This window comes from Nerophis ophidion, linkage group LG19 (genome assembly GCF_033978795.1).
Source record: "Nerophis ophidion isolate RoL-2023_Sa linkage group LG19, RoL_Noph_v1.0, whole genome shotgun sequence".
Lineage (NCBI taxonomy): Eukaryota > Metazoa > Chordata > Actinopteri > Syngnathiformes > Syngnathidae > Nerophis > Nerophis ophidion.
The window spans coordinates 47,069,214-47,083,474 of record NC_084629.1 but is presented as its reverse complement, the minus strand read 5'-3'; the positions used below and the strand labels follow the sequence as shown (position 1 = coordinate 47,083,474).

At 41.3% G+C, this 14,261-nt stretch overlaps 1 protein-coding gene across 2 annotated transcripts in view; it reads right to left on the bottom strand.

The window, feature by feature from the left end:
• stk24a (serine/threonine kinase 24a (STE20 homolog, yeast)) overlaps nt 1–9,955 on the bottom strand; it is a 38,184-nt gene extending 28,229 nt beyond the window's left edge. The window contains exons 1-2 of one of the 2 annotated variants that reach the window (XM_061880147.1): nt 9,678–9,955; nt 9,466–9,603 (exon numbers count right to left, since the gene is read on the bottom strand). In XM_061880147.1, the coding sequence (XP_061736131.1) occupies nt 9,466–9,507 (42 nt within the window). In that variant the 5' untranslated portion in view covers nt 9,508–9,603; nt 9,678–9,955. The remainder of the gene's footprint in view (nt 1–9,465; nt 9,604–9,677) is intronic. The other variant, XM_061880146.1, reaches the window with a different exon arrangement.
• Between the last annotated feature and the right edge of the window lie 4,306 nt (nt 9,956–14,261).

Here is a 14,261-nt window from a genome sequence, read left to right as displayed (position 1 = left end):
CTGTTTTAACAACAAATGTGCGGTCTGGTTCTCTGTGTGGCGTACAATCAAAAACATGTCAATGTAACTTCACTTCATGTATCTGAATCGATATCATGCATTATTAGTTCAACATGAGATAAAATGATCAGTGTTGGAGTTAACGTACTTTTTGTGTCTTTTTACACATGGAAATCTGAAAGGACGCAAAATTCCGGAAGTCCATGCGTCCCCGGGACGTGGTTTGTTTTATTTTTATATCGATTATTGTTTTCCGCACATGTTTGTTTACCGTACTTCCCTGACTAAAAGCTCAATACTTTTGAAGCCTTGAAAGGAGTGAAAATGGTCTTTAAATTGAATATGTCAAGACAAGCTGTTACTCTATATGATCATAACCAAATTTAATTGATTTTGATCACCCCATGTACAAGTGAATGAAGGGCATTTTCACTCAACCGCCATACATGTCACACTAATGGTGGCCGTATAAATAATGCCAACACTGTCATAAACCTGTGCCATTTAGTGAAACTACACTAAACGACGACAAACACATTTCAGGAGAATATTTGCACCGCAACACAACATAAACACAACAGAACAAATACCCAGAATTCCCTGCAGTAACAACTCATACACTATTTTATTTGGTACATGGTGTACCCATAATTGTGACCAGTAAATGGCAGTCAAACATATGAAATAAGTCTCAAGTAAACAACACCAACATTGTAAATGTTCTAATTAAAATCTAGAACATTATACACGGCGCTCAAAAATATATCAAAATGTTTTAGTAGTACATTTTTTAGTGCCATTTGCAATATAAAAGTAGTGTAAAGTTCTTACTTATACATGTCAGTAAACTCGCCATGAAAGTGCTAAAACATACCGGTGCTGGGAGTTTACATTATTCACCCAAGGAACTTTCGTTGTTAGAGAGTTCCAGATGGACGGTTTTTCACGGAACACATTTCCGGTGTGGGTGTTTCTAGATGAGGAGATGCGGCTTCGTTGTCAATTGAAGTAAAGTCTGAATGTCATTAAAACAGTTAACCCCATCTTTTGACACTTCTTCCACTCCCGTCCTTGCACGCTACACCGCTACAACAAAGATGACGGGGAGAAAAATCTGTCAAAGGTGAGCCACGTAAATAAGACCGCCCACAAAACGGCGCATCTGATGCGACTGTCAGAAAGCGAAGATGATGTGTAAACCATCATCTATGCAACATTTTGACCGACATGTTATGTCGGCCAACAGGAAGTATTTTACATTTAGACATAAATAATAATATGACTCCTTTAATGCGCCTTATAGTCAGGTGCGCATTATACATGAAAAAAGATTAAAAATAGACCATTCATCGGCAGTGTGCCTTATAATATATATACATTATAAGGTCATAGACATATAACCTACTCAGTGGTTTTGTGGTTAGAGTGTCTGCCCTGAGATCGGTAGGTTCTGAGTCATACCAAAGACTATACAAACGGGACCCATTACCTCCCTGCTTGGCACTCAGCATCAAGGGTTGGAATTGGGGGTTAAATCACCAAAAATGACTCCTGGGCGCGGCTGCCGCTGCGGCCCACTGCTCCCCGGACCTCCCAGGGGGTGAACAATGGAATGGGTCAAATGCAGAGGACAAATTTCACCACACATAGTGTGTGTGTGACAATCATTGCGACTTTAACTTCTCTTTAAGTAACAGTGAAACTCATGGGAATAATCACTGAATGGAGAACTGGGGGTGGGATTAAATAAATCATCTTCTTCCCACTCCATTTCAGGCAAAACTGGACAATCATGCATTACATTACCTTTTGCACTATATTAGTTTATATTATTATGTGTTGTCAACTTTGTACTTTTTTTATGTAACTGCCTAAAAATAAACAAATAAATGATTAAAAAAATACGAATGAATATACAATGGGAGATATAACAGGATGATGCATACATTTATCATTTGTTTTCAAAACGGTTGGGGACCCCAACAGATTTAATGTGGGCCCCCATTTTTATGACATGGTGGGGTCCCCGGGACCCCATTTTGAAGATTTGAAGGAAAGACACAAGCAGTAAAACCCATCCGTGAATGTGAATGCATATGCAAAAGTGCAATATATTTATCCGTACAGTAATCTATTAATTTATATCTGCACCTTATTGCTCTTTTATCCTGCACTACCATGAGCTGATGCAACGACATTTTGTTCTTATCTGTAGTGTAAAGTTCAAATTTCAATGACAATAAAAGGAAGTCTAATTCTAACATAATCCTGTGTGTCCTATTGTCCAGAAAAAAATAATATTTGCCGGCTCAAATTATGAATTAATTATTGGTCAACTTCAAACTTCAACTTGTTGTCTTTTGTGTGATTTTTTTAAATGAATTAAGTAACGTTTATGACAACCTTTTTTTTTTTTTTTTTTACTAAAAACACAGTGGAGTGTTTTAAGTCTCGTCTTAAGCCCCACTTTTATTCTTTGGCTTTTAAGTTGTGTGGTCCTCTATTGTCCACTGTGTTTTTTATACACTTTGATTTCTATTTTACTGTTTTAATTGCTTTTACCCTTTAAAATGGGTTTTAATCATTTTCATTTTTATATTGGTTTTATATTTATTTATTTTTTTTATTCAGTCATTGGTGGAGCATAATATTGTTTTTTGTTTTCAACATGGCTGTGCAGCACTTTGGAAACGTTTTTGTTGTTTAAATGTGCTATATAAATAAAGTGGATTGGATAATAAGTAGCATCATTTGAAAAGTCACCCGCAAGAGAATGAAGAGTGCTTGAAACTCTGCGTGTCAACATCTCCGTTCGGTGCCACACCAACAAATCCCCCAAGCAACCATTTCCAGATCAACACCGTATGAAACAAATACTCAACAACAGAAGGATATAACGTCCGCAGGAACCTACCACATAGTGAAGGACATACACTATTTCCTATTATGCTGCTCATTTTTATTTGACACTTATTGAAATATCTTGTGTGACATCACGCACAAAAGTGCACTTTATTTGTTTTAAACTATTGTAGTGGCATTCTGTCCAAAATTTGCACTTTAATTTAGTGTTGTTTTGATATGTCACCTTAGTGACATCATGCACAAAAGTGCACTAACAGCTTGTTTTAAAATGTCTCTGACAATCTTGCACTTTCTGTTTTGGAAATGACATGAATGTTTGTGCCACTGCTTAAAGACCTACTGAAATGAGATGTTCTTATTCAAACGGGGATAGCAGGTCCATTCTATGTGTCATACTTCATCATTTCGTGATGTTGCCATATTTTTGCTGAAAGGATTTAGTAGAGAACATCCACGATAAAGTTTGCAACTTTTGGTTCTGATAAAAAAGCCTTGCCTGTACCGGAAGTAGCAGACGATGTGCGCGTGACATCACGGGTTGTGGGGCTTCTCACATCTGAACATTGTTTACAATCATGGCCACCAGCAGCGAGAGTGATTCGGACTGAGAAAGCGACAATTTCCCCATTAATTTGAGAGAGATTGAAAAAAAGACTAGAGGGCAGAGGGAGCGATTCAGATGTTATTAGACAAATTTACTAAGATAATTCTGGAAAATCTCTCATCTGCTTATTGTGTTACTAGTGTTTTAGTGAGATTATATGGTGGTACCTGTACAACCTGAAGGTCGGCCCCGCGCCTTTCTTCAGCACCAGTCGACGGGTGGTGGCAATGCCCATCTCTGCCCTTCGCAAGGGACCCTCTTCAGAACACAATTTGTCGAAATGATGCCTGCATAATACACTGTACTTTGTGTGTGTGGTTCAATCAGAGTTCGCTTGACCACTCTGTTCCATAGTAAAGCTTCACCGTCATCTTTCGGGAATGTAAACAATGAAACACTGGTTGTGTTTGTGTTGCTACAGCCGGCCGAAATACACCGCTTCCCACCTACAGCTTTCTTCTTTGATGTCTCCATTGTTCATTGAACAAATTGCAAAAGATTCAGCACCACAGATGTCCATAATACTGTGGAATTTTTCGATGAAAACAGACGACTTAATAACTGGGCACGATGCTGGAACAAAATGTCCTCGACAATCCGTGATGTCACGCTCAGGCGTCATCATACCGAGATGTTTCAGCAGGATATTTTGGCACGAAATTTAAAATTGCAATTTAGTAAACTAACCCGGTCGTATTGGCATGTGTTGCAATGTTAAGATTTCAGCATTGATATATAAACTATCAGACTGCGTGGTCGGTAGTAGCGGGTTTCAGTAGGCCTTTAATAAATACACTTTTGGTCAATTGACTTACTGTATTTCCTTGATTAGCCACCGGGCATGTAATATGCGCCTGCCTTGAATTACTGCTGGGTCAAAGTCGCTCCCCAAATCAATAAGCGCATGCTTACTTTTACCGCCGGGTCAAATTTGTGACGTCACGAGTGAGGCTTCCCCTGTCGTCTTTTTCAAAATGGCGGAGAAGTTTTTTTTTTGCTTTTACTATGTGTAAACCAGGGGTCTTGTTGCACAGCCATAGAGATCACACTAATGGTTGTGATATAAAACAACATCATCACTCCTATCAATACGCGCCACACTCCGCGAACCCACATTAAACGATGACAAACACACTTCTGGAGAACATCGGCCCTGCAACACACCACAAACGCAACACGACACCTACCCGGAATGCAATGCATCCACGACTCCTGGCTACTCCATACACCCGCTAGCACCAAACCCTGCCACCCCCTCTCCGTGCGTTGGTTGAGGTGGGCGGGGTTGGGGGCGTGTGTATAATATAGCCAAGAGTCACAAATGCACGGCATTATGGGTAATCCCTATGCTGCGCTTATAATGTGCCACAGAGCCAATGCTCTCCAGAAATGTGCTTGGTGTGGGTTCACAGAGTGTGGCGCATATTAGTAAGAGTTTAAAAGTTATTTCTATCACAAACATCAGTGTAAAAGGTATGGCTGTTGAGCAAGTATGCATTGCAATCTCGTATAAGAAGCAGCGAAATGCATGCGTCCGGCCGGCAAACAAATAGCATGGTGTAAAAGTGGGCGCAATGACATGCTGTAGAGCAGTGGTCCCCAACCACCGGGCCGCGGACGCAGGATAATTTTAAATTATTATTATTTTTTTTTAATCACACTCAATTTTTTACTGCATGCCATTGGTAAGCGCAGGGGTGAAAAGAGGTTTTAAAATGATTAGCGTCTGCTTACTTTTACCGCATGCTTTGAAAAAGCACAGGAGTGAGAAGAGGTTTTAAATTAGCGTACCGGCGGCTATTTAAGGAAATACGGTAGTTGTGATTTCCCTCTCTGCATGAAAGTTTAAAAGTAGCATATATGAATGCAGGATGAAGAAGAATGTTTTAATGTAGACACATAGAATCATCATACTGCTGTGATTATATTGTGGACAATAAGCTGGACTGGACTGTTAACACGGACCACCAGTACAAGAAAGGACAGAGCAGACTGCACTCCTTCAACATTTGTAGAAAACTCCTGTGGATGTACTACCAGTCTGTGGTTGCCAGTGTGCTGTTCTACATGGTAGTGTGCTGGGGGGGCAGTACATCTAAGAAGGACAGCTCCAGACTTGAGAAACTGATCAGGCGGGCCGGTTCTAACATGGGAATAAAACTGGACACACTGGTGACGGTGGCAGAGAAGAGGACTGTTGACAAACTAGTGAGCATCCTGGATGCCAGTCACCCTCTGCATAGTGTTATCAGTAGCCAGAGGAGCCTGTTCAGTGCTAGACTGCTTCATCCCAAGTGCAGGACTAATAGACTCAAGAACTCCTTTGTCCCACACGCCATTAGACTGTACAACTCCTCTCTGGGACGGGGGGCGGGGGGTGCAAGGATGACAGGGGATGCAAAACAATAACAGTGCAATAAGTTTTCATGACATGCTCACTACTGCCTACTTTGTCTTGTTATATTCTTATTTTACTGTTATATTTTTATTCCCATTGTTGCTTTTTATTTTTTATTCTTATTGTAATATTTCTCTATTTTGTTTCCATTTAAACCCCCATTATTTACTTTTATTTAATTTGATCTCAACTCTGTACACTGCTGCTGGAATCTTAATTTTCCTGAAGGAACTCTCCTGATGGAATCAATAAAGTACTATCTATCTATCTATCTATTTATATGCATCAAGTGTTCATTCAAGGCCAAGGCAAAATATCGTAATATATATCGTATATCGCGAAACGGCCTAAAAATATCGAGATATTAAAAAAAGGCCATATCGTTGTCGAGGTTATTGTTTGAAATGTCATTAGGCTAATTAATAACAGGTTACGGAGGAGTGTTCAGTATTAATTGCGTCTTGATGTTGTAAGCATTTCACCAATCTCGCGCACTTTGCAACTTATACGTCATTTCCATTGTGAGCAATTTGCGTATCGCAAGACGAGATTTTGTGGATGGTTTAGTCAGTAACCCTACAATATCATATTTTATAAATAGTAAACCAAGTTGTGGTAGTAGTTTAGTCGTGGATGTACACTGTATAGTGGCTAGTTAGGGTTGGGGTTGGACTGATTTGAGGGCGATACTCTGTTATATTGTCCCGACTACAAATGAATAGATTTACATAAGTATTTAAAGGGGAACATTATCAGCAGACCTATGTAAGCGTCAATATATACCTTGATGGTGCAGAAAAAAGACCATGTATTTTTTTAACCGATTTCCGAACTCTAAATGGGAGATTTTTGGCGAATTAAACGCCTTTCTGTTTATCGCGCTGGAGGCGATGACGTCAGAATGTGACGTCGCCAAGGTAACACACCCGCCATTTTCATTTTCAACACATTACAAACACCGGGTCTCAGCTCTGTTATTTTCCGTTTTTTTGACTATTTTTTGGAACCTTGGAGACATCATGCCTCGTGGGTGTGTTGTCGGAGGGTGTAACAACACTAACAGGGAGGGATTCAAGTTGCACCACTGGCCCCAAGATGCCAAAGTGGCAAGAAATCTGCCGCCAGACCCCCATTGAATGTGCCGGAGTGTCTCCACATTTTACCGGCGATGCTAAAGCAGACATGGCACAGAGTAGTATGGATAACCTGCAGATGCATTTGCAACGATAGTCAACGAAATCACAAAGGTGAGTTTTGTTGATGTTGACTGCCAGCTAATCGATGCTAACATGCGACACTAATCGATGCTAACATGCTATTTACCGGCGGTGCTAAAGCAGACATGGCACAGAGATGTATGGATAACCTGCAGATGCATTTGCAACTATATTACGTTTCCTTCCACCCACATTTAATGCGAAAAAAACACTTAACAATCGACGGATTTAAGTTGCTCCAGTGTCAAAAGATGCGAAAGTCCTGATCGTTTGGTCCGCACATTTTACCGGCGATGTTAACGCAGCTATTCGGCCATGCTATGACTATGAATTCGCTCAATAGCTTCAGTTTCTTCTTCAATACTTTCATACTCCAACCATCTGTTTCAATACATGCGTAATCTGTTGAATCGCTTAAGTCGCTGAAATCCGAGCTAATGTCACTATATCTTGCTGTGGTATAATAATAATAATAATAATGGATTAGATTTAATTCGCGCTTTTCTATTGTTATATACTCAAAGCGCTCACAGAGAAGTGGGAACCCATCATTCATTCACACCTGGTGGTGGTAAGCTATATTTGTAGCCACAGCTGCCCTGGGGAAGACTGACGGAAGCGTGGGCACTACCAATCATTCATTCATCATTCATTCACCGGTGTGAGCGGCACCGGGGGCAAAGGGTGAAGTGTCCTGCCCAAGGACACAACGGCAGCGACTTTGATGTCCATAGGTGTGAAGCGAACCTGCAACCCTCAGGTTTCTGACACGGCCGCTCTACCCACTACGCCGCCATTGTTTGTTTACATTGGCAGCACTGTATGACGTCACAGGGAAATGGCCAGTGTCTTCGCAGAGAGCGAAAATAAGGCATTTTAAAGCTTTATTTAGGGATATTCCGAGACCGGTAAAATTTTGGAAAAAAAACTTCAAAAAATACAACAAGCCACTGGGAACTGATTTTTATTGTTTTTAACCCTTTTGAAATTGTGATAATGTTCCCCTTTAAAAAAATGCTTTTGACACCAAAAAAATATTTGCGCCCATTAATTTGCAAAATGTGCACCACACATTATTCAAATAAGTAGCTGGAAGCAATTTGCAAAAAGATTGCGCATTTTAAAAATCGCTCACATTGGTATTGTGCCAACAACATTGACATGTGAAAGTCATTTCAACATTTGCATTTGCAACTATATTACGTTTCCTTCCACCCACAATTAATGCGAAAAAAACACTTAACAATCGACGGATTTAAGTTGCTCCCGTGTCAAAAGATGTGAAAGTCCTGATCGTTTGGTCCGCACATTTTACCGGCGATGCTAACGCAGCTATTCGGCCATGCCATGGCTATGAATTCGCTCAATAGCTTCAGTTTCTTCTTCAATACTTTCATACTCCAACCATCTGTTTCAATACATGCGTAATCTGTTGAATCGCTTAAGTCGCTGAAATCCGAGTTTGAATCCGAGCTAATGTCACTATATCTTGCTGTGGTGTAATAATAATAATAATAATGGATTAGATTTATATCGCGCTTTTTCTATTGTTATATACTCAAAGCGCTCACAGAGAAGTGGGAACCCATCATTCATTCACACGATGGTGGTGGTAAGCTACATCTGTAGCCACAGCTGCCCTGGGGTAGACTGACGGAAGCGTGGCTGCCAGTTTGCACCTACGGCCCCTCCGACCACCACCAATCATTCATTCATCATTCATTCACCGGTGTGAGCGGCACCGGGGGCAAAGGGTGAAGTGTCCTGCCCAAGGACACAACGGCAGCGACTTTGATGTCCATAGGTGGGAAGCGAACCTGCAACCCTCAGGTTTCTGGCACGGCCGCTCTACCCACTACGCCGCCATTGTTTGTTTACATTGGCAGCACTGTATGACGTCACAGGGAAATGGCCAGTGTCTTCGCAGAGAGCGAAAATAAGGCATTTTAAAGCTTTATTTAGGGATATTCCGAGACCGGTAAAATTTTGGAAAAAAAACTTCAAAAAATACAACAAGCCACTGGGAACTGATTTTTATTGTTTTTAACCCTTTTGAAATTGTGATAATGTTCCCCTTTAAAAAAATGCTTTTGACACCAAAAAAATATTTGCGCCCATTAATTTGCAAAATGTGCACCACACATTATTCAAATAAGTAGCTGGAAGCAATTTGCAAAAAGATTGCGCATTTTAAAAATCGCTCACATTGGTATTGTGCCAACAACATTGACATGTGAAAGTCATTTCAACATTCTACCCGCTCGCTTCGTTTGAATACTTTTTGGGACAACCATTTGTATGACTTGGCGGGACCCCATTTTGAAGGTTTGAAGGGAAGACACAAGCAGTTATAAAGCAATTCCTTAGTAGAAAGAGTTTACCTGAATGCCTGCAAGCCCACTTTGTAACGGGGACTGAGCCATGGCGTCACCTCGGCTAAAACCACGTCTTCCTACCGCCTTTACAGCGTCGCTCTCCGGCGGTGAGCTCGCCTACACACCGGTGCTGTCCCGACCAGGCTGGCTACAAGGTTGACAGCAGAAGAAGGAGGGTGAAAGACAGTAAATAGAAGTGTAATAATGTGGGGGAGAACTTGCCTTCCGCACTCAGCTGCCGCTAGCCTGCCTACTTCAAACTGCTACTTCAAACACTTCCACTTCTCCAGATATTGCAGGTCCCAGTCCAAAAAAAAAAAAAAAATGCTCGAGTTACCCCCTCCCCCCGACGCCGAAACACAGCCCTGACACAAAGTAGTCGCCCAAAAAAGTTAATGAATACACCGTTTTATATTTTAATGGTTGTGTGTCCCTCATCACTTTTCTAGCTCACCCGGCGCCATCTTTGTTACTGTCATGTTCATTTTGTGGGCAGCCAATCAGAGCGGGGAATAGTGCGGTGTGCTGATGACGTCACGTCTCGCTCCATCGCGTCACAGACGAAGACGGATGCTGAATCAAATTTGGGCATATATCAAACTTATCTTAGCCAATATGGGTGTGGGGGATAAACGATTCGAATATGAATCGAATCGAATACGTTGTGCGATTCAGAATCGATTCTCTTTTTTTTTTAATCAATTTTTTATTTATTTCTTTCTTTCTTTAGTTTATTTGAAGTGAATTATATTTATATAGCGCTTTTCTCTAGTGACTCAAAGCGCTTTACATAGTCCATCCATCCATCCATCCATCCATCCATCCATCATCCTCCGCTTATCCGAGGTCGGGTCGCGGGGGCAGCAGCCTAAGCAGGGAAGCCCAGACTTTCCTCTCCCCAGCCACTTCATCCAGCTCTTCCCGGGGGATCCCGAGGCGTTCCCAGGCCAGCCGGGAGACATAGTCTTCCCAACGTGTCCTGGGTCTTCCCCGTGGCCTCCTACCAGCTGGACGTGCCCTAAACACATCCCTAGGGAGGCGTTCGGGTGGCATCCTGACCAGATGCCCGAACCACCTCATCTGGCTCCTCTCCATGTGGAGGAGCAGCGGCTTTACTTTGAGTTCCTCCCGGATGGCAGAGCTTCTCACCCTATCTCTAAGGGAGAGACCTGGAAACTCATTTGGGCCGCTTGTACCCGTGATCTTGTCCTTTCGGTCATGACCCAAAGCTCATGACCATAGGTGAGGATGGGAACGTAGATCGAGCGGTAAATTGAGAGCTTTGCCTTCCGGCTCAGCTCTTTCTTCACCACAACGGATCGGTACAACATCCGCATTACTGAAGACGCCGCACCGATCCGCCTGTCGATCTCACCATCCACTCTTCCCTCACTCGTGAACAAGACTCCTAGGTACTTGAACTCCTCCACTTGGGGCAGGGTCTCCTTCCCAACCCGGAGATGGCACTCCACCTTTTTCCGGGGCGAGAACCATGGACTCGGACTTGGAGGTGCTGATTCTCATTCCGGTCGCTTCACACTCGGCTGCGAACCGATCCAGTGAGGGCTGAAGATCCCGGCCAGATGAAGCCATCAGGACCACATCATCTGCAAAAAGCAAAGACCTAATCCCGTGGCCACCAAACCGGAACCCCTCAACACCTTGACTGCGCCTAGAAATTCTGTCCATAAAAGTTATAAACAGAATCTGTGACAAAGGACAGTCTTGGCGGAGTCCACCCTCACTAGAAACGTGTCCGACTTACTGCCAGCAAAGTGCTTTACATAGTGAAACCCAATAAGTTACAATTAAAGCAGTGTGGGTGGCACTGGGAGCAGGTGGGTAAAGTGTCTTGCCCAAGGACACAACGGCAGTGACTAGGATGGCTGAACCTGCAACCCTCAAGTTGCTGGCACAGCCGCTCTACCAACCGAGCTATGAGCATACTTACAACATAATACATCAGACAATTTCATACCATTTCACATTACATCATGTCCGAAAAGGAGTATTTTTTTAATCAATCCAACAAAACAATACAAAACAATACCATAACAATGCAATCCAATTCCAAAAGCAAACCTGAGCCAGCAACACTCAGAACTGCAATAAACAGAACAATTGAGAGGAGACACAAACACCACACAGAACAAAAGTAGTGAAACAAAAATGAATATTATCAACAACAGTATCAATATTAGTTATAATTTCAGCATAGCAGTAATTAAAAATCCCTCATTGACATTATCATTAGACATTTATAAAAATAATAAAAAAGAACAATAGTGTCAGAGTGGCTTACACTTGTATCGCATCTCACAAGCTGGACAACACACTGTGTCCAATGTTTTCACAAAGATAAAATAAGTCATAGTTTTGGTTTGTTTAATAGTTAAAACTAATTTAAATTATTTCAATCAGTTGATAAAACATTGTCCTTTACAATTATAAAAGGTTTTAAAAAAAAATCTACTACTCTGCTAGCATGTCAGCAGACTGGGGTAGATCCTGCTGAAATATATGTATCGAATGAATACAGAATCGTTTTGAATCGGAAAAATATCGTTTTTGAATCTTAGCTGACGTTGCTTAACACCATAAGTAATTAATAATTCCGCTGATATTCGCAGTGTTAAAAATATAAAACGTTCTCATGGATTTGAATCCATCCATCCCTTTCTACTGCACCCGTTCAAGAAGTCGCATTAATGGTCAAAAGTATTTTATTTACTATTGGTTACCTTCAGAATAACAATGTTATTAAAAAGAATAAGAGATGCACGCATTTTGTTGTTGTTATCAGGGAAAGTCCAAATAAAAGAGGAGGCGTAGAATTCTCTTGTCAGAGTGTGGGACGATACTGTACAAGTCTACACGTTTCTCCTCATTGAGCTAAATTGAATCCAGTTTCTGTTTAATTAATTGCTTCTTGTCTGTTTAATAGATGTCATCAGTGTTTGAACCTGACAGTTGTATTCAGTGTTACAAATATTATACAGCTCTCAAAGAAATACATTTAAAATAAACCTGCAGGCAGCAATGGACGGGACCGACTTTTGCTGATATTTCCTGCCTTTTCCCATTCAACATATCTTTACCTGCACATTACCTACCTTCCCTGCATCCTGGGGTCACACTGGTGCCTCTTTCTTTCACCCATACATGCTGGTGCTTCCTGCCATCACCCAGACAACATATCTTTACCTGCACATTACCTACCTTCCCTGCAACCTGGGGTCACACTGGTGCTTCTTTCTGTCACCTATACACACTGGTGCTTCCTGCCATCAACCAGACAACATATCTTTACCTGCACATTACCTACCTTCTCTGTATCCCGGTGTCAAACTGGTGCCTCCTTCTTTCACCCAGTCAACATATCTTTACCTGCACAGTACCTACCTTCTCTGCATTGTGTGGTCACGCTGGTGCTTCCTGCTTTTAAGCGGCCGTCTTGAAACGGCATCAGCACAGCAGTTCTTTGAAGGCTCGTAGAATCTAAACTGGAGCAGTTATAAAAACTCTTCGCGCAAAATCAGAAGGGTTCAATCTCGTTCCTGTGCGAGTTTGAAGCTGACACAACAAACGCGCTCAGAGGAGATAATGTTTGACAAAAGGTGACAGGTTTTTACAAAACTTTTGTTTTGAAGGGGTAATTGCCAACTTCCTGTTGATTTTTGCTGAAGGATGTCAGGGAATGAAATTTAGGTCTAAGTGAGACCTACATAGAGGTTTTTGTTTCATGTCTCTACGACATTCCTACCGGAATGTTTTCTTCCTAGGAGCAGTTTTGTTTTATTCCTAGGGGGCACTAGAGCGCAATTTTGAGTTTTGGGGTTTGTTTGTTTTTATTAGATCCCAATTATTGCCAGTCCTGATGTGTGTGTCCAGTTCGGTGAGTTTTGAAGCATTTTAAGGGGGTCAAATTACAGCTCAGAGAGGCAAAAATTATATTTTTTAGGAAACTTTTGTTTTGAAGGGGTGTTGGCCAACTTCCTGTTGATTTTTGCTGAAGGATGTCAGTTTATGAAATGTAGGTTTAAGTCAGACCTACATAGAGGTTTTTGTTTCATGTCTCTACGACATTCTTAACGGCAGTTTTCCTAACAAGCAGTTTAGTGTGTGTTTTTTCCTAGGGGGCGCTAGAGCGCAATTTTGAGGTTTGGGTTTTGTTTTTTTGATTAGATTGCAATTTTCGCCAGTCCTGATGTGTGATTATATTTGGTGAGTTTTGAAGCATGTTAAGGGGGTCAAACTACAGCTCAAAGAGGTGGCGGTATAATAATAATAAAACCTTAGAAATACAATAGGGTCCTCTGTCCCAAAGGGACATTCGGTCCCGAATAAAATGATACCCTTATGAGTTATAAATGTTGGAGCAAAATAAGGAAAGCAAGAAATATTTACAATACATTTATTTAGTGGTTCTAATGTAGTTTTCAGAGGTGTACTAATATGCCTCATAATGAGAGTGAATGTGTTGGTTCTATTATTTACATGGAGGAGTGGTTAGTTAGTGGTTAGTTAGTGGTTTAGTTGTTGGTAAAATCTGTACAAATGCTATTATACAGCAGTCGTTGTCTTTCTTGCACTGTACTTCAATTTGTATCAATCCATCTATTTTTTAAGGCTCGCCCCTCTCAGGCTCAGCCTGTCCCAGCTGCACTCAGGCAGGAGGCAGGATTAAAACAAAAAAAAAAAAAAGAAAAAAAAGAAGCTTTTACAGGAAACCATCCTGAATGCATCACTATTTGTCTGGAAGTGAGAAAGGTAAACATTTAATATTATAGAATAAAATAGAA